General features: G+C 39.2%; 1 protein-coding gene across 2 annotated transcripts in view; it reads left to right on the top strand.

Annotated features, from left to right (window-relative positions):
• The window catches only part of ARHGEF12 (Rho guanine nucleotide exchange factor 12), a 171,604-nt gene that overhangs the window by 96,198 nt on the left and 47,570 nt on the right, over positions 1-27,836 (top strand). For both annotated transcript variants that reach the window (XM_081152834.1, XM_081152833.1), the window contains 11 exons: positions 12,550-12,624; positions 14,652-14,744; positions 16,259-16,369; positions 16,662-16,760; positions 19,524-19,566; positions 19,843-19,948; positions 20,351-20,488; positions 21,001-21,033; positions 21,342-21,456; positions 22,294-22,399; positions 23,722-23,934. In XM_081152834.1, coding sequence (XP_081008960.1) covers positions 12,550-12,624; positions 14,652-14,744; positions 16,259-16,369; positions 16,662-16,760; positions 19,524-19,566; positions 19,843-19,948; positions 20,351-20,488; positions 21,001-21,033; positions 21,342-21,456; positions 22,294-22,399; positions 23,722-23,934 — 1,132 coding nt within the window. The remainder of the gene's footprint in view (positions 1-12,549; positions 12,625-14,651; positions 14,745-16,258; positions 16,370-16,661; positions 16,761-19,523; positions 19,567-19,842; positions 19,949-20,350; positions 20,489-21,000; positions 21,034-21,341; positions 21,457-22,293; positions 22,400-23,721; positions 23,935-27,836) is intronic.

Here is a 27,836-nt window from a genome sequence, read left to right as displayed (position 1 = left end):
ATGCTACACACCAAAAGATTGCAGGCACATCTGTGGTCAGGTGTGTACAGGAGGCAGCCGATCGATGTTTCTAACATTGATGTTTCTCTCTCCCCTCCCCCCATATATAGATACCTATTGAAGATATATATATAATTATTATTTTCTTAGTCTACCTCCCTTCCTTTCTCTCTAAAAATCAATAAACATATCCTCGGGTGATGATGAGTGCTTGGCTTAGTAAGAAATTAACAAATGTGTGTTGAATGGCTAAAAAATGGTTATCATTTATTGAATACCTGTGTTGTGTAAGCAGTTGTACCTAATACTTTACACACTCTTTTTAGCTCTCATAATAATCTTCAAGAAACAATATTAGCATTTTATAGATGAAATTGAGACCAAATAAATAAATGGATTATGTAGAAATCCAGGTGAGAGATGATATATTGTAGACTAGGATATTTACTGAACACATAACTAACTAGCTTAACTTCTACATGTGTGTTTTTGAAGCTAAGATGTGCTGCTTTTTTTAGCTTATGGGTTTTCATGTTTGTTTCAGTGGTACTATATTAAGATTGTAGGAACCAGTCAGTGTTTTTATCTTTTAAATCAATGCTTTTAATTTTTGCCTCTTTCTGCTCATTTTTGCAGAGTAACCTCCTTGTGGTGTTTGTGATACCATTCTCATTGCAAAATCCCCTGCCTTTGTCCACCTCAGAGGTGACTTTAAAGAATACTCACATACCCAGTTCTCACAAAGAATCATCTAAAATTCAGAGCATGTGACTGTCTGATTTTCAATTTGTAATTGAGTTAAAAAATATCTTATGAGAAGTTTTAAACCTATTGAAAAGTAGAGACTAGCATAATGGTCCCCTTCATGTACCTAATTACCCAGCCTCAGCAGTCATCAACAGGTGCTCAAACCTCCCATTCTTCACTCTCCACATATTGCTTTTTTTTTTTTTTAACATATCTTTATTGACTTCAGAGAGAGGAAGGGTGAGGGGGAGAGAGAGAGAAACATAAGTGATGACAGAGTCATCATTGATCGGCTGCCTCCTGCACGCCCCCAACTGGAGATGGGGCCTGTAACCTGGACATGTGCCCTGACCGGGAATCGAACTGCAATCTCCTGGATCCTATGGCTCAACTGCTGAGCCACACCTGGCCGGGCCAAATATTACATTGTTTTAAAGTAAAATACAAGACATTAGTTCATTAATATGCATCTTTAAGAGAAAAGAAGACTTAAAAATTTAGCCAGGAGAAAGGCAATATGGCCGCAGAGTAGCTGCAGGCTGCGTGCCCTTGCTCCCAGGTAGGGACCAGATTTACAGCTAAAATACTATGCAGTCAACTTGAAAAACCAAGTGAAATGTAGCTGATTGGACAAGAAGCCATGTAGAAACTGGTAAAAGGAGAGGAGTCATGGAAAGGGGTGCCAGCAGCTGACAGGACCAAGGGATATTGACTGCAGAACTCCCTCCCCCTGGGAATGTGCGGTCTCAACCCCGCTCAGGGATCCCAAACCCCGAGCAGCAGAGATGGCAAGAAGAGCACGTGTGGCATCAGGCAGAGGGAACCAGGGGAATTCTGTCTGCCTCGGAGATGGAGACCTCAGCTTCCCAGTGAAGGAGTACTCCTATAATTAGCAGTCCCAGTCTGAGAAGTTTGCTTGGGCTCTTGACTACTGGAAAGGCTCCGCTGCTGTGTTTGGGTCCAGTGGAGGGGCCTGCGTGCTATGTCCAGCAGTGACTTTGTGGGGCCCTTTTCTTTCTTAAAAGGCATTGTGCCAGCCCGACCGGGTGTGGCTCAGCAGTTGAGCATTGACCTAGGATCCAGGAAATCGAGGTCAGGGCACATGCCCGGGTTGCAGGCTCGATCCCCAGTGGAGGGCGTGCAGGAGGGAGCCGATCAATGACTCACCACTGATGTTTCTATCTCTCTCTGTCCCTCTCCCTTCCTCTCTCTGAAATCAATAAAGATATATTAAAAAATAAAAATTAAAAAAGGCGTTGTGCAGATCCCCAGTTAGTGACTAAACTGTTTGGCTTAGGGAAAGGGGAAAGGATTCTCCCACCTCAAGTGTGGGGTTGGAACCCTTTCCCTGATCTGTGGACCCTCGACTGCTCCATCCTGCTGGGTTGACAGCACGGGGGAGCAGAGCAGGTTGGGGATTTTTAGCCCATGCTGCAGAGTTCAGAGCACAAGTGGAGCTCTCCTGAGATCAGCTGCACAGAGAGATTAGAGTTCTGTGGGGAGCTGATTTTATAACCCCTCCTGCTTGGACTGGCGGTATGAGGGCACTGGTTCTGCACAGAGCTGGGATTTTTGGACTGTATCCCCCAGGGGTCTTCTATTGGGGAGACAGGAGCTAGTGCTGGACTCAGTGACTGCATTGTGGGGATGCTGACCTGAACTCCCTGTGAGTTTGGCCAGGCAGCCCCAGGAAGGAGAGGTTGAATTCATCTCCACCACCTGCAGGCTGTGGACACCCCCTTCCCCCCCCCCCCCAAACAGGAGACTGGTTCAGCTCTATGAAGTTCCAGATTTCCCTGCTGGGCACAGTTCTGTGCAGGACAATTCAAGTGTGAGACCCTCAGAGGCTATTTTCTGGGACTGGAGGAAGTGCTTAGCCCTCTCCTGTGGGCTGGGCCAACAACATCTTCAACCAAAGACTCTTGATCAATGCTCCCCAGCCCAGAGTAGCTGAAACTGCACCTGCAAAGGAGTGCAGGCTGTACCCAACCTGAATCTGCAGCAAGCCCACTTGGGGGGAACTAGAGTTGGAATCTCTGGTAAAGACTGAGGAGTTTGGCTTTGAAGCAGAGACTGATTTTCCCTCATTGAATGCCTGACCCTGTAATCTACAAGCAGAGGACCCATTGGTGTGAGCTAGGTTAGCCTGTGTCCACCCTACAGACTGTCCTCCGAAGGCTCTGGAGGAAGACCAGGAAACCTCATGGGGAAGGCAGAATAGGTGACATGTGAAGACAGACTTCAGGGAGCCTTGGTCCAACCACAGATCTGCCCTCGACTCTAAGCTAAAAGAAGCTAACCCATTTACATAGAATGCCCCCTCCCGTGAAGACATAGGTCAAGTAGATGCAGACACAAACAGTGAACAGAGTGGTAACTACACGCAGGTAGCCCAAGGCCAGTTACAAATGTGTGACAGTGACCTGATCTGAAACCCACCCAAAAGGCCCAGAACCTGCATGACCAGTGGTGGGCCTCAGACCATACCAGAGCTCAACCCAACTATACACACAATTGACACACCCAAAGGTGGATCCTGGCAGGCTCCAGACCCAGCTGGAAACAACCTTGCTTTGTGGGGAGCCCCTGCACAGTGTCTAATACATGGTGATAAAGGTTCACCTCTATAGCCACCTAGTCTGAAGGCTTAACGATTGTGCCACTGAGCCCATCAAGACACCTCAAGACTGCGCCTGCATAGCAGTTTGTACGCCATGGTCAGGACTGAGCCTCAGAGTCAGCCAACCTGAGAGTCGATCCCAACCACAAAAGGGCCATCAGCAATTAAGACCCAGTTACAACAGCAGGGTCCAAACAACCCACACAAGAGACATTCCTAGAGGATCCAGCTCAAGAGATCAAAGAGGCTCACCGCTAGGAGCCACAGGACACCTACTACAGAGGGCCACCCACCAAGGCTGGGAGTCATAGCAGGGCTATCTAAGACAGAAGTAAACATAAAGTGACAGCCAACATGAGGAGACAAAGAAACAGTCCCCAAATTAAAGAACAAGAGGAAACTTCAGTAAAAGAGCTAAATGAAATGGAGGCAAGTAATCTATCAGATAGAGAGTTCAAGGTAATGGACATAAGGATGCCCAAGGACCTGAGGGCAGCAGCAGGAACAAGAACAGAGACCGTGAGGAAAAGTTGGCTGGAAGGGAAGAGCGCTGTGTCTGAAGCGCAGAAACACCGAGAGCAGGAGCCAGCAGGCTGGGTGGGGCAGAGGGTTGAATCAATGGATCGCAAGACAAACTAGGAAAAAAGTTACGCAATCAACAGAAAAATGACAGAATAATTAAAAAGGATAGTTTAAGGGACCTTTGGGGCAACAAGAAACATAACAACATTCACTTCTTAGGGCTACCAAGAGGAGAAGAAAGTGAGCAAGGGATAGAGAACCTGTTTGAAGAATTAATAACAAAACTTTCCTACCCTGTTGAAGGAAAATGTCGCACAAGTCAGGAAGCACAGAGTCCTAATCAATATGAATCAAAATAGACCCATACCGTAACACCATCATAATTAAAATGGCCAAGAGTAAAGTCAAAGAGAGGATCTTAAAGGCAGCAAGAGAGAAACAGTTACCTAGAAGGGAGTTCCCATAGGCTATTAGATGATCTCTCACCAGAAACACTTTAGAACAGAAGAGATGGGCATGATGTATTCAAAGAAATGAAAAGCAAGGACCTATGAGCAAGACTGCTCTATTCAGAAAGGATGTCGTTTAAAACGGAAAGTGAAGAAAAGAGCTTCCAATACAAAAGAAAAGTAAAAGAGTTCATCACCACCAAGCCAGCACTGCATGAATGCTAAAGGGACTGTGTGGAGTAGAGGGGGCGGGGGAATAGGCATTAAAGAAAATGCAATCAATAAGTACCTATCAAGAGAAACTTTAAATATAAGTGTATCAAATGCTCCAATAAAAGACATAGGATAGCGAGTGGACAAGAAAACACGGTCCCCCGGGCCGGGCGTGGCTCTGTGGTTGAGCATCGACTTAGGATCCAGGCGATCGGGGTTTGATTCCTGGTCAGGGCACATGCCTGGGTTGTGGGCTCAGTCCCCAGTCGGGGGCGTGTAGGAGGCAGCCGGTCAATGACTCTCTCATCATTGATGTTTCTCTTTCTCTCCTTCTTCCTTTCTCTGAAATCAATAAAGACATATTTTTAAAAAGAAAAGAAAAAAAACACACAGTCCATATATATGCTGCCTGCAAAAGACCCACCTCAAAACAAAAGATACACACAGGCTGAAAGTGAAGGGATGGGGGAAAATATTCCATGCAAATGGAAACAAATGAACAAAAAAAGCTGGAGTAGCAATACTTATATCTGACAAAATAGACTTCAAAATTAGGCCATAAAAGAGATGAAGAAGGTCACTACATAGTAATGAAGGGATTGATCCAACAGGAGGATACATATATGCACCCAATACAGGAGCACCTAATTATATTTAAAAACTTTTGGTGGATTTTAAGGGAGAGATTAACAGCAATACAGGAGTAGTAGGGGACTTGAACACCCAAATGTCATCTGTTGGTAGATCTTCCAGACAAAACATTAACAAAGAAACAGTGACTCTAAGTGACACACTAGATCAGATGGATTTAATGGATATTTACAGGACATTTCATCCCAAAGCAGCAGAATATACATTCTCAAGTGCACATGGGTCGTTCTCAAAGATGGACCACATGTTAGGGCACAAAACAGGTCTCAACAAGTTTAAGAAGAATGAAATCGTATCGAGCATCTTCTCAGATCACAATGGCATGAAACGGAATCAACCACAATAAAGAAGGAAACACATTCAAACACGTGATGGCTCAACAGCATGTTCCTAAAGGACAAACAGGCTGCCAGGGAGATCAAGGAAGAAATAAAACATGACCTGGCAACAAACGAAAATTAGTACACAACCCAAAATCTATGGGACATGGTGAAAGAAGTATTGAAAGGGAAGTTCCTGTCATTACAAGCCTACCTCAAGAAGCAAGAAAAATCTCTAGTAAATAATCTAACCCTGGATCTAAAAAATAGGAAAAGAAAAGTAGCAGGAAAAGCTGAGAGTAAGTAGAAGGATGGAAATGGTAAAAATCACAGCACAAAGAAATGACATAGAAAATAAAAAAACAATATAAAAGGTCACTGAATCCAAAAGCTGATACTTTGAAAGGATAAACAAGATTGATAAACCTTTAGCCAGACTCATCAAAAAACAGAGAGAGGACCCAAATAAATAAATAAATTAGAAATGAAAGAGGAGACGTAACAACTGACATCACAGAAATACAAATGATTGTAAGAAAATATTTTGAACAACTATGCCAACAGAATAGACAACCTGTTCAAAATGGGCGAATTCCTAGAAACATACAGTCTTCTAAAAATCAGGAAGAATCAGAAAATATAATAAATGGATTAAAAACTAATGTAATTGAAGCAGTAACCAAAAAACTCCCAGCAAAAATGTTGGTCCAGATGGCTTCACGGGGGAGTTTTACCAAACATTCAAAAAAGAACGAACACCTATCCTCCTCAAACTATTCCAAACAATTCAAGAGGAAAGAGGACTTCCAGGCTCTTTTTACAAGGCCAACATTATTCTAATTCCAAAACCCTATAAAGACACTACAAAGAAAATTATAGGTCAAAATCCCTCATGAACATAGATGCTAAAATCCTCAAAAAAATATTAGCAAATCAGACCCAGCAATACATTAAAAAGATCATATACCGTTACCAAGTGGCATTTATTCCATGGATGCTAGTTTGGTACAGTATTTGCAAATGAATGAACGTGATAGATCACATAAACAAACTGAAAGACAAAAATCGCATGGTCATATCAATAGATGTAGAAAAAGCATTTGACAGAATCCAGCACCCATTCATGATAAAAACTCTCAGCAAAGTGGGAATAGAGGGATCATACCTCAGTGTAATAAAGGCCATATATGACAAAGCCAACATCATACTCAATGGGCAAAAACTAGAAGCATTTCCTTTAAGATCAGGAACAAGACAGGGGTGTCCACTTTAACCACTGTTATTCAACATAGTACCAGAAGTTGTACCATAGCTATCAGCAAAGAGGAAGAAGAAATAAACAGCATCCAAATTGGAAAGGAGTAAGTAAAACTGCCATTATTAACATGATACTGTATATAGAGAATTCAAAAGACTCAACCAAAAACTACTAGATTTAATAAATCCAAAGTGTTGCTGGATATAAAGTCAACATCCAAAAATCAGTGGGATTTTTATATACCAAAGATGAATGATCAGAAATGGATGCTAAGAAAACAACCCCATTTACTATTGCAATAAAAAAAATAATAACATACTTAGGAATAAATTTGACCAAGGGGTTAAAAAACCTGTACTCAGAGAACTATATGACACTGAAGTAAGAAATAGAGGAAGATACAAGCAAGTGGAAGCATATACCATGTTCATGGACTGGGAGAATTAGCATCATTAAAATGTCCATACCTCCCAAAGCAATCTATAGATTCAACACAATTCCTCTTCAGATACCAATGACATATTTCACAGATCTAGAAAGAAATTTCCAAAAATTCATATGGACCCAAAAAAGACCCTGTATAGCCTCACTAATCTTGAGAAAGAAGAACAAAGTTTGAGGGATCACAGCACTGGATATTAAACTATACTACAAGGCCATAGAAATTAGAACAGCCTGGTTTCCACATAAGAACAGGCATATAGGCCAATGGAACACAACAGAAAGCCCAGAAGCCAACCTACACTTTTATAGTCAATATTTGAGAAAGTAGGCAAGAACATATATTGGAGTAAAGACGATCTCTTCAATAAATGGTGTTGGGAAAATTGGTCAGATGCGTGCAAAAAAAGGGAAACCAAACCACCAACTTTCACCACACACAGGAATAAACTTGAAATGGATAAAAGACTTAAATGTAAGTCACAAAACCATAAAAATCTTAGAAGAAAACATAGGCAATAAAATTTCAGACATCTTTCTTAGCAACATATTTGCCAATAGGATTCTGAAGGCAAGGGAAACCCAGGAAAAATAAACAAATGGGACTGCATCAAGCTAAAAAGATTCTGCACAGCAAAGAAACCATCAACTAAGTGAAAAAAGAACCCACTGTGTGGGAGAACATATTTGCCAACGATGCATCTGATAAAGGGTTAATATCCAAAATATATAAAGAACTCATACAACTCAACACCAGGAATACAGTCAATTCAGTTAAAAAATGGGCAAAGGGCCTGAATAGACACTTCTCCAAAGAAGACATACAGACGGCCAAGAGACATGTGAGAAAAAGCTCATGTTGCTAATCGTCAGAGATGCAAATTAAAACCACAGTGAGGTGTCACTTCACACCTGTCAGAATGGCTACTATCAATATATCAACAAACAACATGTGCTGGTGAGGCTGTGGAGAAAAGGGAGCCCTAGTACACTGCTAGTGGGAATGCAGACTGGTACAACCACTACAGAAAACAGTGTGGAGTTTCCTCAAAAAATTAAAAATGGAGTTGCCTTTTGACCCAGTGATCCCACTTCTGGGAATATATCCTAAGAATCCTGAAACACTAATCAGATAGAATATATGCACCCCTGTGTCTGAGAGTTCATTATTAGTGTATAAAAATGCCATGGATTTCTGGTTGTTGATTTTGTATCCTGCTACTTTGCTGAATTCATTTATTAAATCTAGTAGGTTTTTTGGTGGAGCCTTTAGGGTTGTGTATGTACATAACTTCCTCCTTTCCAGTTTGGGTGCCTTTTATTTTTTCTTCTTGGCTGATTGCTGTGGCTAGAACTTCAGTACTATGTTGAATGAGTGGTGGGTGGACATCCCTGTTTTGTTCCTGTTCTCAGGAGAAATGGTTTTAATTTTTGCCCATTAAGTATGATGTTGGCTGTAGGTTTGTCATATGTGGCCTTTATTATGTTGAGGTATGATCCCTCTATTCCCACTTGGCTGAGAGTTTCTATCAAAAATGGGCGTTGGATTTTGTCCAATGCTTTTTCTGTGTCTATTGATACAATCATGTGATTTTTGTCTTTCACTTTGTTTATGTGATGAATCACATTTATTGATTTGCAAATATTTTCCAACCTTGCATCCCTGGAATAAGTCCCACTTGGTGATAGTGTATGATCTTTTTAATATATTGCTGGACCCGATTTACTAACATTTTCTTGAGGATTTTAGCATCTATGTTCATCCGGGGTTTGGGCCTGTAATTCTCTTTCTTTGTAGTGTCTTTTTCTGATTTTGGAATTAGGATAATGCTGGTGTCTTAAAAGGGCTTGAAAGTGTTCCTTCCTCCTGGGTTTTTTGGAATAGTTTGAGGAGTGTAGGTGTTAGTTCTTTGAATGTTTGGTAAAACTCCCCTGTGAAGCCATCCATCCGGGGCATTTGTGTGTCTGGAGCCCTTTGATTATTGTTTCAACTTCATCAGCAGTTACCGGCCTATTTAAATTTTCTGACTCTTCCTCATTGAGTTTTGGAAGGTTGTATGTTCCTAGGAATTTGTCCATTTCATCCAGGTTTCCAGCTTGGTGACATATAGTTAGTTGTTCATAGTATTTTCTTACAATCCTTTGTATTTCTGTTGGGTCAGTTGTTATTTCACCTCTTTCGTCTCTGGTTTTGTTTATTTGGGCCCTCTCCTTGTTTCTTGATGAATTTGGCCAAAGGTTCATCAGTCTTGTTAAAGAACCAGCTCTTGGTTTCATTGATCTTTTGTATTGTTTTTTTAGTCTCTGTGTCATGTATTTATGCTCTGATCTTTATTATTTCTTTCCTTCTACTTACCCTGGGCTTTTCTTGCTGTTCTCTTTCTAAGTCTTTAAATTGTAGGGTTAGATAGTTTACTAAAAAGGTTTCTTGCTTTTTGAGGCAGGCCTGTAATACTATGAACTTCCTTCTCAGGACTGCTTTCATTGTGCCCCATAGATTTTGGGTTGTTGTGTGTTTATTTTCATTTGTTTCCAGGAAGTTTTTTATTTCTTCCTTGATCTCATTGATAACCCATTCATTGTTTAATAACATGCTATTTAGCATCCGTGTGTTTGAATGTTTTTTAGTCTTTTTATTGTGGTTCATATGTAACTTCATGCCATTGTGATCCAAGAAGATGCGTGATATGATTTCAGTCTTCTTGAATTTGTAGAGACTTGTTTTGTGTCCTAACGTGTGGACTATCTTTGAGAATGACCCATGTGCACTTGAGAGGAATGTATATTCTGCAGCTTTGGGGTGAAATGTTCTGTAAATCCATCTGTTAAATCCATCTGTTAAATCCATCTGATGTAGTGTGTCATTTAGGGTCACTGATTCCTTGTTGGTTTTTTCGTCTGAAACATCTATCCAGTGATGTCAGTGGGGTGTTAAAGTCCCCTAGTATGACTGTATTGCTGTCAATCTCTTCCTTAAAGTCCTCCAGAAGTTGTTTTGGTATATTTAGGTGTTCCTATATTGGGTACCTATATGGTTACAAGCGTTATATCCTCTTGTCTTGATCTCTTTAGTATTATGTAGTGACCTTTCTTTCCTCTTGTTATGGTCTTCATTTTGAAGTCTGTTGTGTCTAATATGAGTGTTGCTACCCCAGGGTGTTTTTTTCGTTACCATTTGCATGGAAATTTTTTTTACATCCCTTCACTGTCATCCTGTGTGAGTCTTTTTTGCTGAGGTGGGTCTCTTGTAGACAGTATATATATGAATCATGTTTTCTTATCCATTCAGCTACCCTGTGTCCTTTGATTGGAACATTTAAGCTGTTTACATTTAAGGTTATTATTGATAGGTCTTTATTTATTGCCATTTTAATTCTTTTTTTTTAATGTATCTTTATTGATTTCAGCAAGAGAAAGGGAGAGGGAGAGAGAGAGATAGAAACTTCAAGGATGAGAGAGTCATTGATCGGCTGCCTCCTGCACAGCCCCCACTGGGGATTGAGCCCGAAACCCAGGCATGTGCTGTGACCGGGAATTGAACCCCAATCGCCTGGATCCTAGGTGGATGCTCAACCACTGAGCCACTCCCTGCCGGGCGCCATTTTAATGGTTTGGTGGTGATAAGCTCCTTTAGCCTTTTTTTGTCTGGGAAGCTCTTTATCACCATCTATTTTAAATGATAGCCTTGCTGGATAAAGTAGTCTTGGTTTCAGATCCTTGCTTTTCTATACTTTGTAAGCTTTGTGCCACTCCCTTCTGGCCTGAAGTGTTGCTGTTGAGAAATCAGCTGACAGTCTAATGGGAGCTCCGTTTGTAAGTAACTCTCTGTCTCTTGCTGCCTTTAAGATTCTCTCTTTGTCTTTAACATTTGCCGTTTTAATTATGGTGTGTCTGGATGTGGGCCTCTTTGGATTCATCTTGCCTGGGATTCTGCTTAAGCTTTTATCTCATGTTTTTACCTTCCCCTAATGGCGAAAATGCCTGCATCCATTATTTCATTAGTTTTTTCAAAATGATAATATTATGGTTTTGTCATTTCTCCTTTACATACTAGATGGAATTACTGTATAAAGGATAGTTTTCCCTTAATGGTCTTTAGATTACCCTAAAATACTGCTTCTGTAGGAAATTCGGGTGCCTGTTTGATCCTCTCCGTCACGCGTCTGTTTTAGAAGCGTGGGTGCCCTGACAACTCCAGAGGCTCCAGCGTGGGGATGCATGTGCAAACTCACTCTTGTGCATGATACTTTGTGTTCATAGACTTTAACATACTGGCTTAGTGTGTTTCGTTCCATCGCAGTCATTATACTTTTTTATGCTTAAATTGTTCTTTTTTTGGCCAGTGGAGCCCCCTCAGATTGTCTTCTGTATTCTTTGATATGACTCCCCAGTAGATTGGGTAGTTTTACCATTTTCTCCACCTCGTGGTATTTTGGTATTTGTACAGATAGCATGTATCTTCCCTGCTGGCAGTCACACACAAGTCTCTTGTGCTTTATTTTCAATTGCTCTGAAGAGTGGCTCCCATTTCTTTGGGGTATTCCCTGTCTCCCAAAATTGTGTTTTGCATAAGGTCATCAAACACACCATGTAAATTTTATAAAAATCCACGTATCTGTTTCACATGAGCTAGTAACAGCAAAATAGAAGCTTAATTTCATTGATATAAATAGTCTACAATGTTTTTTACTTGGGACAGAGAGGATTAGAGGAAGTGGATAGAGATATTTATTTTGATATAATGAGTTTGAGATTTGTAATACATCTAGTTAAAGTTATTTGATAGAAATATGCCCTTAGGCCTGGAGTTGAAGTAAAGCTATTGCGTTGGTTCTATTTTGTGTGTTTTTTGTTAATCATCACCCAAAGGCATTTTTTCCATTGAATTTTAGAGAGAGTAGAAAGGAGGGGGAGGGTATGGGGAAGAGAGAGAGAGAGAAACATCAGTGTGAGAGAGACATATCAATTGGTTTCCTCCCAAATGCACCCCGACCAGGCCAGGATTTAACCTGCAACCCAGGTATGTGCCTTGACTTGGAATCAAACCCGAAACCCCTCGGTGTGTGGTCCAGCGCTCTCACCACTGAGAAACACCATCCAGGGCGGTTCTGTATTGTTTTATCAATATTAAACTAAAAAGCTGAGGGAATAGCTGATTTGCCAAAGTCAGGGAAAAAAATTATCAGAGCAAGGTATTATATGAAAGATATTTAGTACCTTCAGATACATACATGAAAGTCAGAATATTATTTTTTCACATTTTTTTCCTGTCCTTTTGGTGAGCTTGTTGAAATGAACTGAGTATCTTTTTTTTTTCTTTTATATTAGAATCCTAGGAGTGGCCTGAAAGAGAGGACTTATCTCGAGGAAAACCCAGAGAAAAATGAAGTAATTCAGGACACTGTGAGTACGACATCTGATAGATCATAGTGCTTTCCTTGTGCTTAAAGTGACAGGCACACCCTCTGCTTGTATTTATTTGTTTGTTTGTTTGTTTGTTTGTTTGTTTATTTTTGAGAGAATTAGCTTAAGCTTTAAAGGAATTTAATACATTTTTTTGATAATGGAGGGCTACTCCATAGTTAGTATTATTAGGTGGTTTAATTTTTTTTATTGTAGTACAATATCCATAACCAAATTTACCATTTAATTATTTTTAAGTATACAGTTCATTGGCATAGGTTACCTTCACACTGTGCAGCCGTCACAGCATTCATCTCTGGGGCCTTCTCATCTGCCCACAGCTGAGACTCGGTCCTCATTAAACACCAGCCTCTCCTTCCAGCCTCAGGAACCAACATTCCTCCTTCTGTCTCAGTGCCCTTGACTACCCTAGGAACCTCATATAAGTGGCATCATACCATATTTGTCCTCTTGTTGACCAGCCTGCTTCACTTAGCACAGTGTCTTCAAGGTCCATCCATATTGTAGCATGTGTCATAATTTCCGCCCTTTTCAAGCAGAATCCATCGTGTGCGTAGACCACATTTTATTTATCCATTCGTCAGTGAGCACTTGGGATGTTTCTGCCTTTTGGCTGTTGTGAATATGCTACTGTGATCATGGCTGTGCAAATTTCTGTTCAAGTTCTTTCAGTTCTTTTGGGTATATACTCAGAAGTGGAAATGCTGGATCTTGTATATTATTAACTAAATACTTTTAGCATTTTGATTTTAATTTTAATTGAATTGTATAAAGTTTCATAGTAAAAGTCAACGTCATATTGTGATACATTGATTATTAGCTACAAATTTAAAAACCAGAGAAATCAAAATTTGTCTGCTGCTACTATAAACACATTTCTATTATTTCACCTGATTTTTTTCTTAAATTATTACCGCCTTGAGGTTTAAAAATCAAGTAGTAAAAAAGGCAGAATCAAGTTTAGGAGATGCAGATACATAGTGTCAGGATAGCACTTAAAGAGGAAGAACTATAGCTACATATTATTTACTTAATTTATAGCTTGCTGGACTATTTACATAGTTTCAGTTATAATTACATTGCAGTTGACTCCTAAATCATTACAGCCTACTCTTTGCTCAGCTGCAGATCTTCCGTGCTAACTGCTGTCAGGTGTAAGCCAAACTCATTCTTTTCTATTTCTTCCAAAATTTTTATTTTTCTTCATGCTCTCTGGTCTTTGAATTTAGTATTTGTGGTCTTTCAAAATTCCATATTTTTTAAATTATACATTAATGCTTCTACATTGCCTATTTCATGCTACATTTTACTGTGAGAGTTGACAAATGGTCAGTCTATTGCATGGAGTGAGATTGTAATTTATTTTTGTAATTTGGTCATTTTTGTTTCTGTAGCAGTGTTTTATGTGATTACTTTAAATTTTATTTTGCCTTGTGCCTGTGATTTTCAGCCAGGAGTGATTTTGTCCCTGGGGACATTTGGTAAAGTCTGGAAACATTTTTGAGTGTCACTACTGGGAGGCTGTTTCTGGCATCTAGTGGGTATGTAGAGGCCAAGGATGCTGCTAAATACCTCACAATGTCCAGGGCAGCTCCCACAGCAAAGAGGTATCTGGCCCAAAATATGAACAGTGCCAGGGTTGAAAAACCCAGCATTATGTACTTAGGGAAAAGAATTAAAAATGATAAAATAGGGTTTACTGACAGCTTTCAGTATGTGACATTAATATAAATCTTTGTATTAACTTCTCCTAACTTTGTCTTATCATTTCTACTCTCATTTTTCCTTTGTCCTGTTGTCTTCACTCAAAAATCTAACTTTTAAAAATCTTAACAATTTATAGAAACTATTTTTCTTTATAACAAGGTCTAGATATGTATAAAATAATAAGTGAAGACGTCCCATGTTTGGTGAACCACGTCTTTTGGCTTTTGCTTTGGCTTTATTCTTTCTCTGAATTTGACAACCAGATAATTTTTCTGTTTCTTCTCTCTGAATATTACCAGGACACTCAGTCACTTACCATGAGTCCCTCGACCCGTGTAGCACCTCATATTATTGGAGCAGAGGATGATGATTTTGGTACTGAACATGAGCAGGTGATGATATTTTTTCTAAAAAACCCATTAATTTTCTGAGATGTTTGATTTAGTAAAAATGAATACTTTCTGGAGATTGACATATTTTTAAGGATTTGAAGCTCAATCTTAGAACTAAGATTAATTGGTTAATACCATGAGTTAGTGGCTTATTTTATTTTTAATCAATAGAAATGGCTTTCCTTTTAAAACTGATAAGAAGTCAATGAGTACTTCATTTGGGGAGGGGGTGTTATTGTAAAGGTTTTTAAATTTTATTTCAAATTCCAGTTGTTTACTGATAGTATAGAGGAATATCATTGGCTTGATTTTTGCCCTTAGTACTTCTGGGAGCTTTGGAAAATAACTTTTGCAATTTTCTACATAGACAACCATTGTCTATGAATAGAGACAATTTTTTATTTTTTTGTTTCCAATCTTTTTATCTTTTATTTCTTGTCATTATCTTCATTGCACCAATTAAGACTTCCAGCATGAGGTTGAATTGGAGTGGTGAGACAGTGCATCTTTGCTTTATTACTAATCTTAGGAAGAAAGGTTAATCTTTCACCATAAAGTATAATAAAGTTAGCTGTAGGTTTTTCATAGATATTATTTATTATAGGTTAAGGACATTTCCTTCTGTTCCTAGTTCGTTAAGAGTTTTTATCATGAATGGATATTGAATTTTATTGAATGAGTCAGATCATTGTATTAGTCCCTAATATGGTAAATTACATGGATTGATGTTAGCATGTTGAGCCAGCTTTACATTCTGGGGATAAACCCTAATTGGTCATAATGTAATGTCCTTTTTAGGTATGGATTGTGTCTGTGTTTATGGGGGATATTGGTGTGTAGTTTTGGGGTTTTTTGGTAATTTCTTTGTTTTGATAGCTGGATATTGCTGGCTGCTTGGAATGAGTAAGAAGTATCACCTCCTCTTGTGTTTCCTGGAAGAGATTGTGTAGAATTGGTATTGTTTGTTTAGATTAAGTCTCACTTTATTTAAATATGAAAAATTATATGAAAACTGTGATTCTAGTTACCTTAATTTTAACTATTACCGCATTCTGTTTTCAGTGTAGGTTAGGGAATATATACATGCATTGTAGGTGGTGTCTTACTTAAAATCATACAACTCCATTTTCTACCACCATTTCTGTGATCAGCCCAAAAGAAAAGGAACACAGCTATTTCATTATTAGACAAAGAGCCTTCTACCACATTTTTAGAACTGTTGTTAGACAATTTTTTTAATACTGATTTGTAGATATCTCAGCTCCTTTATAATCATCTTCTAAATTTGCATTCTCCCAAGATGGTCTTACTTCCAGCCTATCCCCAAGAAATTATTCATTTCAGAGGGAGAGATTCCATAGTCTGTGTTGCTAATAAATTCTAGTGACGTTTTTTAAACCTTGAATTTTTTAGGGTAGATCAAAGTGAAATTTCAATAGTTAGGTTTAGTTGAACTTACATTATATTTTGCATCTGTGTTGGAGTTATTGATGTATAATTGTTTCTTTTTCTAGATCAATGGGCAGTGCAGCTGCTTCCAGAGCATTGAACTGCTAAAATCTCGCCCTGCTCACTTGGCTGTTTTTGTACACCATGTAGTGTCACAGTTTGACCCTGCAACATTGGTAATACATTTTACGATTTAACAAATTTAGAGTTTTTACATTGATTCATAAACCATAAAACTTTTCATTCCTGCAAAATAAGCAAACAGACTTCTTTCTGTTTTTCTAAACATATAAGGATGTTTAGAAAGATACTTAAAATGTTATTTTTTTAAACACTTGGTTGAATGTTAGTAGCTACATTGTTTATGTTGACTTACCTGTTCCAAACATTCATACGCTGTGGGAATTATACAGATTACATTTTTCAAGATTTCTCACTTTATCGTTTCCTTTTTCTTCTTTACTACAGCTCTGTTATCTCTACTCAGACCTTTATAAACAGACCAATTCCAAGGAGACTCGGCGTGTCTTCCTCGAGTTTCATCAGTTCTTCCTGGATCGATCTGCAGTAAGTTACCAACTTAATATTAAACTCTTTGTTCCAGTACATAGAATTATTGGGCTCCTACTTCCAGTTTTCCCTCCCACGTTTTGTTTTGTTTTTGACATTTTTTATAATTTATGATTTTAGAGAGAGGAAGGGAGAGAGAGATAAACATTGATGTGAGAGAAACATCGATTAGCTGCCTTCTGCACATGCCCTGACCTGGGGTCGAACCCACAACCTGGGTATGTGGTCTGGCCAGAAATTGAACCCGCCACCTTTTGGTGTACAGGACAACATTCCAACCAACTGAGCCACACCAGCCAGGGCTCCCTCCCGTGTTTTTGGACTTTATTGTGCTTTGTAGCATCTGTCACTTATTGATTACTATTGACTGTTTTTTTTTATCATTTCTAGATTAGTTTTAGGCATATAAACCGTCACAGGTGTTGAGGGATGTGTATGTATATTTGGGTTGTACATGTGTGGTCAGGATGAAGGAGTAAGAAGAGAACACAGATGATGCGCGTTTACATGGTAGGGTCCAAAGAGTAACTCTTTTGGCCCCTTGGAAGTTTGTAGGTACAAGTTTCAAAGGTGGTGGAAAAGATCTTATTCACGTAAATGACAGTAAATTGAAATCTTAATACATTTTTAAATTAAGAGTTTTGTTACTAGTTTTGCTATAGTTTAAAGAAGAATTAGCCCTTAATGCTTCCTGGATTGCCATTGTGCATGTCCCTGGTTCTTTCACATTTGCAGTTCTCTATATAACTGTTTCAACCTTCTTTTCCAGTCCTTTCTCAGCTCGTGGCCTGGCTCTTTCTTTGAGAAATTTAAAATAGTGTAAGGAAGTGCACTTCTACAGATACATCATCATGTGCATTGTGTTTCTTTGTACTTACTGAAAGATGCTACTTTAACTGCAGCCCCTTCTCTCCTGCATCACTAGTTTTTTGTTTTCTGTTGAGTCGTTTACGTTCGCATGCAAACGTTGTTAGTTCTCCTATCCTGAAGCAAATAGACACGCACAGAGACATTGTGGCTCCGCTTCTTTCTCCAGCTCCCATTTTCTTTGCATTCCTTTGCAAAGTTGCCTACACTGCTGAACATAATCACCTTCTCACTGAGGCCTGCTCTGACCAGCCTACTTAACACTATCCTTCACTTTATGTTATCACGCCTGTTATTTTTGTCCATAGATCTTACATCTTATTAACTTATTTTGTTTACTTGTGTTCCTGCTCTGCCCAGAATGTAAGCTGCATCAGGGCAGACATTTGTATTCTGTGCGTTCTCGGCTGTTTCCCCAGTATTCATAGATTGGGGTACAGAGTGGTCATTCAGATACTTTTTGAATGAATTAGTTAGGATTCTGATTTTACTGCCATTGTGTAAAATATTATACATTATATTTATTAAGATAATTTGCTTCCGTGAATAAATGACAGTATATTGAAGTGTATTTGAATTTCACTTTTTTTTTTTATGATCACAGACTATTTTTTTATCTTTATTGTTGAAAGTATTACATGTCTCCATTTTCCCCCAGCGACCTCTTCTACCCCACACATTTTTAAAGAGAGCTCCATGCTAAGTTAAAACTTTATATTTTATATTTCATATATTTTATATTTCTAAACTTTATAATTAAAACTTTATAATTTATATTCTATATAAGATTATTAACATTGAAGTGTAAGAACCTTGATTAATTTGATAATTATTTTTAAACCACAGGTGATACTTTTTTCACACAAGTACCCACATACATAAATGAACATTTATTTACTTTTTTGCATCTGTGCTAGAAATACTTTCAGGAAGGTTGATTTGAGCCACAGCATGGCAGCTTCAGTCAAAGAGAATGCTTTGAAATCCACTTCCCTGCCCTTCAAATGAATGTTAGAGATCTCATCATTTTTAGCAGTGACTTATTTTCAAATATAAAACTTCAGATCTTACAAGAATTGTTTAAATTCTGGAAGTATATGACTTAAGTAGGTGTACAATACAAAGTAAGTGTACAGAGGTTAAGATATTTCTTGTAAATGCAAAATATATATGTATTTCAAGACATTTCCCAAATTGATGGGAAGGAAAACACTGTTAACTGATAGTGGTACCGGAAACTGCAATTATTATGGGGAAAATCCTAGCTATAAAGAACTAAAGTATGACACAGGTACTATAATTAGTTCATAGTGTAAGTACTACAGATGGTTACTAGGTATTTAAGTCTCCAAATTCTCAGAATTGACATCCAGTACTCTGATTGGGAGTGTGACTATTGTGAAGGTTCTTTAAGGAAAGTGACTGGGAGCATCATGATCTGTAGTGGGAGTGTCTCAAGTACAACAGATAGTAGGGTTATATATGAGTAAGTTTTTCATGTGATAATATATACACATAACTTAGTTTTTACCTACATTCAAATAATGTAGATTAACCAGTGACTCTAGGAAGCCAAAGCCCATGTTCACTCATTCCAGAAGGCTGAGGCCAGTGAAAGTAAGTAAGGCACAGAAGCACTTAGTCATCTGGTAAATACTGCAGGTATTTCCTTTATAGCATGATCCTTGGGAAAGGGCTTATTTTCAAGTTTAAACAGCAGAACTTACCAGAGCTGTGAAATTTGGATGGGAGGAGCACAGTAAATGAACTTTTACATGAATATGTTTGTAAAATAGGTGTCTAAGTTCTACTAATTTACTTTATACAGACACTTATCTATATCTTGCAAATTCCTTACTGCTGTCTCATTTTTTCATTTCATTTTTGTTATAGCACTTGAAAGTTCCTGTTCCTGATGAAATATCAGTAGATTTAGGTAAGTTTGGAGCACCAGTATCCTGGAGAATTATATCTCAATAATTGTGTAGTTCAGCTCATTTCTAAAGGTTTTGTGTGTCATGTGGCAACTAGGCCTCCACATTTAAGGGTGAATGAAATCTGAATGAGAGATGGGATACACAAGTTGAATTGAAGAAGCTCTCTTTGTCTTACTCCAAGATAAGTTTGCACCACATAGCATTGATGTGTTGCCAGTTAAAATGCACAGATTATACCTTTAGATCAAGTAATTCTTACCCATTTCTTTTTTCAGAAAAAAGAAGACCCGAGCTAATTCCTGAGGATCTACATCGCCACTATATTCAAACTATGCAAGAAAGAGTCCACCCAGAAATTCAGAGGCACTTGGAAGATTTTCGGTAAGCTTGGTGATATAAGCTGATGTGGTTATTCTGAATTAATTTTTTTTTACATAGTAAAGGTTACACAGTAAATCCTTGGTTTAGCATGTGGTCTTTATCACTGTTATTAAAACATAGTAAACATCTGGAGTCAAAGTGTTAGAATAGTAGAGAGTTCCTGGTTCCCATTCCATGTGATTCCAGCATTTGAGCTCAGTACTTTGTCTCTGCTAAGTATGCTCCTTCAGGATATGTGTTCTGTTGAGTGATTGCCTCTGTTGTCCTAGGTGACATGGTGTTCTGAAGTAAAAAACTGACATTTTGCCTGTTGCTAGAAACCCGCCCGTAGCTATGGAAACTCTAACGAGGGGGAGAGTTTTTCTCTCGGCTGCCTCAGAAAATTCCTCCTATTCCCTTTAGGCAGAAACGGAGCATGGGCCTGACCTTGGCTGAAAGCGAACTGACTAAGCTTGATGTAGAGCGAGACAAGGACCGGGTAACTTTGGAGAAGGAACGGGCATGTGCAGAACAGATTGTTGCCAAAATTGAAGAAGTGTTGTAAGTAACAGAAGCATATGTGAAAATGCCCTCTCTCCTTAGATGCTAATTATGCTGAAAGTATACTTTGAACAAATTTAGAAGGGTATCAGATTAGGTATGTGGAGCTATTTCTTTTGTCATAACACTTGAGAAACTGGAATTTGTTATATTTTTGATGATATTTTATTTTAAGTAAAGTTCTTGAGTTTCTATTTCTGGGTATTAGCAAAATGAGCAACTACAAAATTTCTAACTGATCAAAAACAGGTTGAATACTTTCATTGGTTTAAATTCAGAGATTCTGGAAATAATATTTCTTTCTATAAGACACTTACAGTTGATGACATGAGAGTGAGAAGCAGGCAGCTCCTTTGGGGATTAGAGGGTTTCTGAAATTACATTCCATGTGGCAGAGATGCAGAGGGGCTCCCAGAGCATTCAGCTCCGCCCTGTTGTTTCAGGTATCTGGATTTAATAGCAACTCTTCTTTTTAAACTTTAATATTTCATTTGTAAATGTTTTATTTTTAGGATGACTGCTCAGGCTATAGAAGAAGATAAGAGGTAATATAACTGCTTTTTTCTGGATTTTAAGAAAAAAGATAAACTATATTTTCTTTTATCAGTCCTAAATTATATTTTCTTTCTTTTAACTTAAAAAACATAGACTGTCCCCTTCTGGTGGCCTGTATTTTATTTGACTAATATTCTAGTGTCTTGAGTAGAATTCTTTTCTGGTAATTCCTTATTTTTTATTTAATGAATGAATTCCAAGAATTTCATCATTGAGGTTTTGAAAGTCATTTGCTATCTTTATTTTACCCACCCTCCTTTTTCAGAAGTGTTATTTTACTTAATCTGTTCTCCTCCAGTTCAACCATGCAGTATGTTATTTTCATGTACATGAAGCATTTGGGAGTAAAAGTGAAAGAACCTCGAAATTTGGAGCATAAGCGGGGTCGGATTGGATTCCTTCCAAAAATCAAGGTACGGCTGGAAGAGCCTCTGCGCGTCCTCAGGTTTGGTGCAGTGCTTTCCTTCTTAGTAATTTACTTTTCAGCAAATTGGTGGTAGGCATGCTTATTAGATGAGAAGTGGCTCCTGCTGTCAAGAAACCGAGAATCTAGTGAGAAATGCGGCGTGCGCGCTAACCAGCAGACACGAGGAGCTGGCGGGAGCAGCCCACGCCGTGTGCCGGCCGCGCTCCTGGGCCGCGTCCTTCTCTTTTGCGGTGCCGCCACCGCTTGTGATCATTTGTTTTGCTTAATTTTTATTAGTCAAGCTCTATGAGGGCAAGGAGCTCCTTCATCATTGCATCCCCAGCTTTTAGCACAGTGCATTCACATTTTATGAGCTTGGTAAATATTTGTTCAGTGGATAAATGAATCATTTAGACAAGCTCCCAGTAAACGTGTTACAAAACTACCTTTATATTTTCCAAAATTATCAGCTCTAAAGCGTTTGAAAAAATATCTTAAGGTTTTTTTTAAAATTTATTGGGGTGACATTGGTTATTAAAATTATATATTTCAAGTGTACAATCCTGTAACACATCACCTGTATCTTGTGTTACACATTCAGCACCCCAGGTCTCGTCTCCTTCCATCACCGTCTATCGCCCATGTGCACTCCTCCACCTCCCCACAGATATCTTCAGTTGGATGGGTACACAGTACTGTGTGCCAGTTTCTAATGAGTGTTGTGTGTGTGTCTTTCATTTACATTTAACCAATTTCTTTGAAATGACCATTGGAATTTCATTTCTGTGTTTGAAAGCAACAATGTTACGTATTCCTTATCTCTCTGATTGTACCTCAACTCTAGCAAAGTATGAAGAAAGATAGGGAAGGCGAAGAAAAAGGGAAGCGAAGAGGATTCTCCAGCATCCTGGGACCCCCAAGGAGACCAAGCCGTCATGACAACAACGCAAGTACGTTGTGCTTGGGGAGCCGCATTCCTGCTCCTCCCGGCCGCCTCTTGTTAGGCCCGTCCAGCTAGAATGAGTTGCTGGATAAAAGTGTTCTTGACGTGATTCCAGTGAACTTCCTTGTTTCCCCTCAATATTATATCTGAACTAAACCCCCCCCCCCCCCGTGGCTGCATAATTGTTGTAAACATCTTCTTTGGTGGCAGCAGAGCATTCCGTTAGTTATTCATAAGATAATTTATCCACCTGTCCTGGTTATGAAATTAAAAACAAAAACATAAAATGAACACAAAATGTGAATGGGTCTCCCCGCCATACTTTGTTTAATCTTTTTATACATATGTTACTTTTTCCATAATTGTACAGTTTTTCACGTCTCCGTTGTGCTCTATTTTCTGACCTCCCTCACCATCCGGCCTCCTGAGAGATCAGCCCACTAGCGAGGGCTGCGGGAGAAACGGGAACAGTGGTGCTGTGGGAAGAAGCTGGCTCAGGGAGCGGTGCAGTGCCACGTTTGAATATGTTGGTGTGTTTGGAGTGGGGATGGTGTGGTGTGGTGGCACTAGTGTCCTACGCAGTGGGGCCTCCCCGCCCAGTGCCCTGGGTGCACTTGTCAAGAAACACTGAGAAGACGGAGGAAATTTTTAGAGAAGAAATTGAGCAGATGGAGTGTTTCACAGATGCTAACCGTGCGTTCCAGGGGATGCAGAAGAAGAATTTTGGAATTAAGAAGGAAGAATTTTAGGATTAGTGCTATGAAAGCTCTGTGAGGACGTGCAGTGCTCTGGAGGAGGATGACCTGAGAGGGGTTGACCTCTGTGGTGTGACTGGTGCAACAGAGATGGGAACAGGCCTGGATTCGCCTGATGGTGTCTGAGGCAGGGTGTGATGATGCAGTTGTGAGTTCTGGAGAATGGGCAGCTTCCAAGAGTCACAGAGCTAAAAGGCTTCGTCCTCACTCTTACAGATGAGTCCAGTCCACACGTGTCTGCCGGGTCTCTCAGCATTCCCTCTCCCCTCCTCCCGCGCTCTCCTCTCCTTTTCTCATGACTCACCTTTTCCTCCCCCTTCTCCTCCCATCGTGCTGCACCATCTCCCTTTCTTTCCCTTTTCCCCTCGTCTTGCCTGCTCCACCTTCCTCTGCCTTTCTCTTATTTTCATTTCTTTCTGTCTTCCTCACTTCCCTTTCCTTTCCCTTCTCACTGTGTAATAATTAGCCCTATATTTTCCTGGCTCCACCATGTTTTAGACATTTTTCCAGATATTTTACATCTTTTTTTTAGCTGTTTGGAAACACAAATTGTTGACCTCTTCTTTCTGTTCAGTTGGCAGAGCCATGGAGCTACAGAAGCAGCGCCACCCTAAGCATTTATCCACACCCTCACCTGTGAGTCCTGAACCCCAGGATGCTGCTAAGTCACGCCAGAGCGGGCTGGCAAGTGAAGGAGCAGACGCTGGGTACCTGCAGGCCAGTCCCATGTCCTCGGTGGCCACAGTGGCCACTCTTTCCCAAGACGGAGGGAAAGAGAATGATATGGGTGAGCTGTAGTTCAGCTAACTAAGTATCAGGATTTTAAAACAGTCACACTAACTAAGAAATAGAGTGGCAGATTATCCCAGTTAAATTTAGTTTTAGTATTTTAATATTCAGCAGCTAGTGGCAAATCTGTGCCAAATGGTAATTTTTTAAGTTCTCATCCGTTCAAAAAATACTTACTGAGCTTTCTGTTAGGCATCAGCTCATACTGGATGTTAGCATAGGATAATTATACATAGGCTCACGCCCCACGCAGCTCAGTCTCATGAGGAGAGAGTGATATACAGACAAATTCAGATTGTGCCAAGTCCAGCAGAGGAAAGGTAAGGGGAGTGTTGAGGGGACTAGTCAAGTGTTTGGGTAGATGTGGGAGGTCTAAAGATGACTTTAAAAATAAGACACTGGAGATGTCTTTTAAATGCTAAGGAGAAACCACTTGTAAGGAAGAGGTTGAAGCTGCAGGAGATAAACTGTAACCAGCAGAACAAAGTTTTGAAGAGGAGAGAGGCGTGCGATGCACTGTTCATGTGAGAGACGCATTGTGCCCCAGGAGTGGGCTCGGGTGGGAGAACAGGGTTTAACGGACAGAGAGAGGGGAAGGAATTGTGAAACTGGGAAAAGAGCTTAATTGTCATATTTCTTTATACTTGTTATAACGGGTTTCTTAACCAAGTGAGCTGGGAGAAAGGTGGTTTTATTTGAAGAAGGGAATGCCTATGTGAGTGATTTGGGAGGCAGTTCAGTTTCTGATGATCAAGATCAAGGATGAAGCTGTGGAGTGTCATTCAGGTGGCATAGAGGAGGTTGCTAGAGACAAAGGAAGGTAAGAAGCTGAGGAGACAGGAGTCACTTTTAGTATGTATGTGGGTTTTGAGGTCACTTCGTGTGATGTTAGCATGAAGAAGAAAACTTTGAGACAGTAGCCAAAGGTTCGTTGTTACTAGATGATACCTGTAACATCCAGGGAGCAAGGGGGCTTTTACAAGAAAGCAAAGTAATGCTCTAAAACGTACTGAGGAAGAAGGGTATCCATCATCTCTACCCTCATGTCCACAGTGGGTGACTGAAACAAGCCTCCATTTGAGAGGGCTGTTGCAAATAAAGTAGCTTCCCCATGGATTAGGCAGGTTTTTATTTAAGACAAAGAAGTATGGAGATCTTGTCTGATGCAGAACTCTGAAGATGCTGAATTATGTGCATGCTTTAACTCATGGCTCCCGTGTCTCACTGAAATACAAACATGGAAAGTAGCAAATAAACAAAAACCGTAAAGAGAAAAGGAGAGGAAAATAAGATGTTATCAACAAGTAAGAGATTTCAACAGATGGTTGGGAGATTGAAAGAGGACAATAGTGCTTTGATGAATAAAACAACATAAAGGAAACTGGAGCCCATAATTTGTTTAAGGAATCCAAGGTGGTAGCCAGTGTGCCCTGTAGAGACTTCAGGTTCAGAGCTGGCATGGGTTTTGGGTACGTGACTAAGAAGGAAAGCTGGAAAGGATGAATAAGTTGAAACTATAATCAAAACAATTATGTCAGCAGCTTCTGATCCTTGCATTGTAGAATATAAGCAGTCTGTCGTTTATGTACCTGAAGCAAGCAAGTGTGCTCTGTTTTAGGGAAGCTGAATGAATTGTGTAGAGAGAGTTAAGTCTCCACAGTATGATGTCCTGGAGTTCTAACATTTGGGGGCCTAAAACCTGACAGTAGAAATGCCAGGGACTCACTCTGCTTAGAGAATCCCAGTTGAAATGGATCTACTTCCACATAGCACAGATGAAAGCCACATCATTTGCCAGGTCTTGCATTCTTAAGTATGAACAGCATTACTCCCTCTTGGCAAAATGTGCTTCTTAGCGTCAACATCTAAGATAATGTATAATGCCAAGCATATTAGACAGTGGTATAAAAAAGAGAATCCAAAATGAACAGAAAAACTGCCCCTCGCAGAAAATAATAATTTTCATAATAGACAAGAACTCGAAATAATGCCTTTTCAGTTAGATAGTATACTTGGGGAAAAGAAAGGTTATTACAATCAAACCTCAGTTCTGGAACATCTCCCATCTTGAACAGTTTGGTTCTTGACCAAGTTGTTCACGGGAAAAAGTCTCAGTTGTTGAACAAAACTTTCGGTTCTTGACCTGAAAACCCTTTCATGCTGATACCTGTATGATTATTCACGTGTGTCTCAGGAGACAAAAGAGAATGTGTGAGTATGAGTCAGTTTACCGCCACACCTCACATTGTTAGTATCTCAGGAAATTTTCCTGTGAATATTTCGAGTGTTTTTGCTTTTGCTACTGACTTGGTTTTTGAACAAGTCAGTTCTTGAACAACCTTCCAGAATGAATTAAGTTCCAGAACCAGAGCTCCACTTATATCTATAAAACAAGAATAGGATGCTATGAAAAAGCATTCAGAGACCTAAAAAGTTTTAATATAAGCTACTACATACAGTACAATAATTATTATATTAATAGTTTCTTACCACGTGGACTTCCGCATAGAACTGCTTGAGTGTTCCATGACATGGTAGCTGACTTTCCCCAGAATGAGCCAAAAGAAAGAGCAAGAAAGAAACCCCCGTGTCCTTCATGACTTTAGTCTGTGGGTTCGTACTGTCACCTTAGCAAGTTAGAATCAAGTCACTAACCCTAGTACACACTCAGGACAGAAAAAGTAGGCTTTACCACGGAATAGGAGAGTATCAAAGAATATATGGACATATTCTCAGATTGCCCATATGTAAAGAAAAAAAATAGTCTCTGAAAAGAACGTCAAGGAGATATTTCAGAATGTGTATCAAGAGATAGAAATTAAAGAGACGAGAATTATGTAGAAAATCAATCACTACAGGCCTCTTTCACAAAACATCAGTAGATGAAATGGAGAAGCTACAGAGAAATGACAGAAGAAACCTTCCCAGAGTTGAAGAAGAGTACACATTTTCAGATAGAAAGAGCTCACTTGGAACCAACTACAGTGAATAATAAAAATAAAAGATCCGTACCTAAAATACCTGGAAATGTCCATGCACCAAAGATTAAAAAAAAAGAATCCTAAAAGCTTTTAAGAGAATGAATGGGATTATACTGCATCACATTTCTCATTAGAACACAAGGTGCTTGAATACAAAGAGCAGAGTCTTCAACTTGCTGAAAGAAAATGGTATTGAACTTAGAATTCTCTATTCACTCAGACTATCCATAAAATATGAAGAAAGATATACAGACATTTTCAGATATGCCAGGATTAAGTTTAACTGACATGGCCTTTTACTTAAAAATTATTTGAAGATCCCACTTCCGCAAATTGAGAGTAATATTAAGAAAGAAAATGTCATGAAATCCAGGAAAAAGTGGAAACAACCCAGGAGAGTGGTGAAGGGCAGTTCTAGGGTGATAATTGTGTCACGGCCCAAGGGAGAAGCTGTTCAGATTGGAACACAAGGATGTTAAGCACACTGTTGTATGATGGGGCTGATGAAAACATTTGACACTTGATGAAATTATATTACTTTGGCAGTAATAATAGAAAAGCACTTAGAAAAACAGTTGTTCAGAAAGTTAAGTCATGATTTTAAACATGAAGCAAAATAAGTGGCATAATCCTAAAGTAATTGATGGAGTATAAGACTTTAATATAATAAATATTTTATTTCAAATGGTCCAGGAATTACATCATTGGATCAGAAGAAAAGAACATATAATCCTAACTAGCATACCTTTTAACCTGGCAGGAATAATGTGTATGTATGTTGTATATGACAATATGTATTTATTGTCGTAACATTGTAAGCACTATATTGGTTTTCAGACTTTTAGAATCAGCCTCTTAAGCAAAGCCCAGAATATATATTTAGTTGTGGCTACAGATCAGAATGGAAATGTAAGAAGTC

The sequence above is a fragment of the Miniopterus schreibersii genome (assembly GCF_964146895.1).
Source record: "Miniopterus schreibersii genome assembly, chromosome: 12".
In the NCBI taxonomy this organism is placed as follows: domain Eukaryota; kingdom Metazoa; phylum Chordata; class Mammalia; order Chiroptera; family Miniopteridae; genus Miniopterus; species Miniopterus schreibersii.
This window is presented reverse-complemented; position numbering and strand designations above follow the sequence as displayed.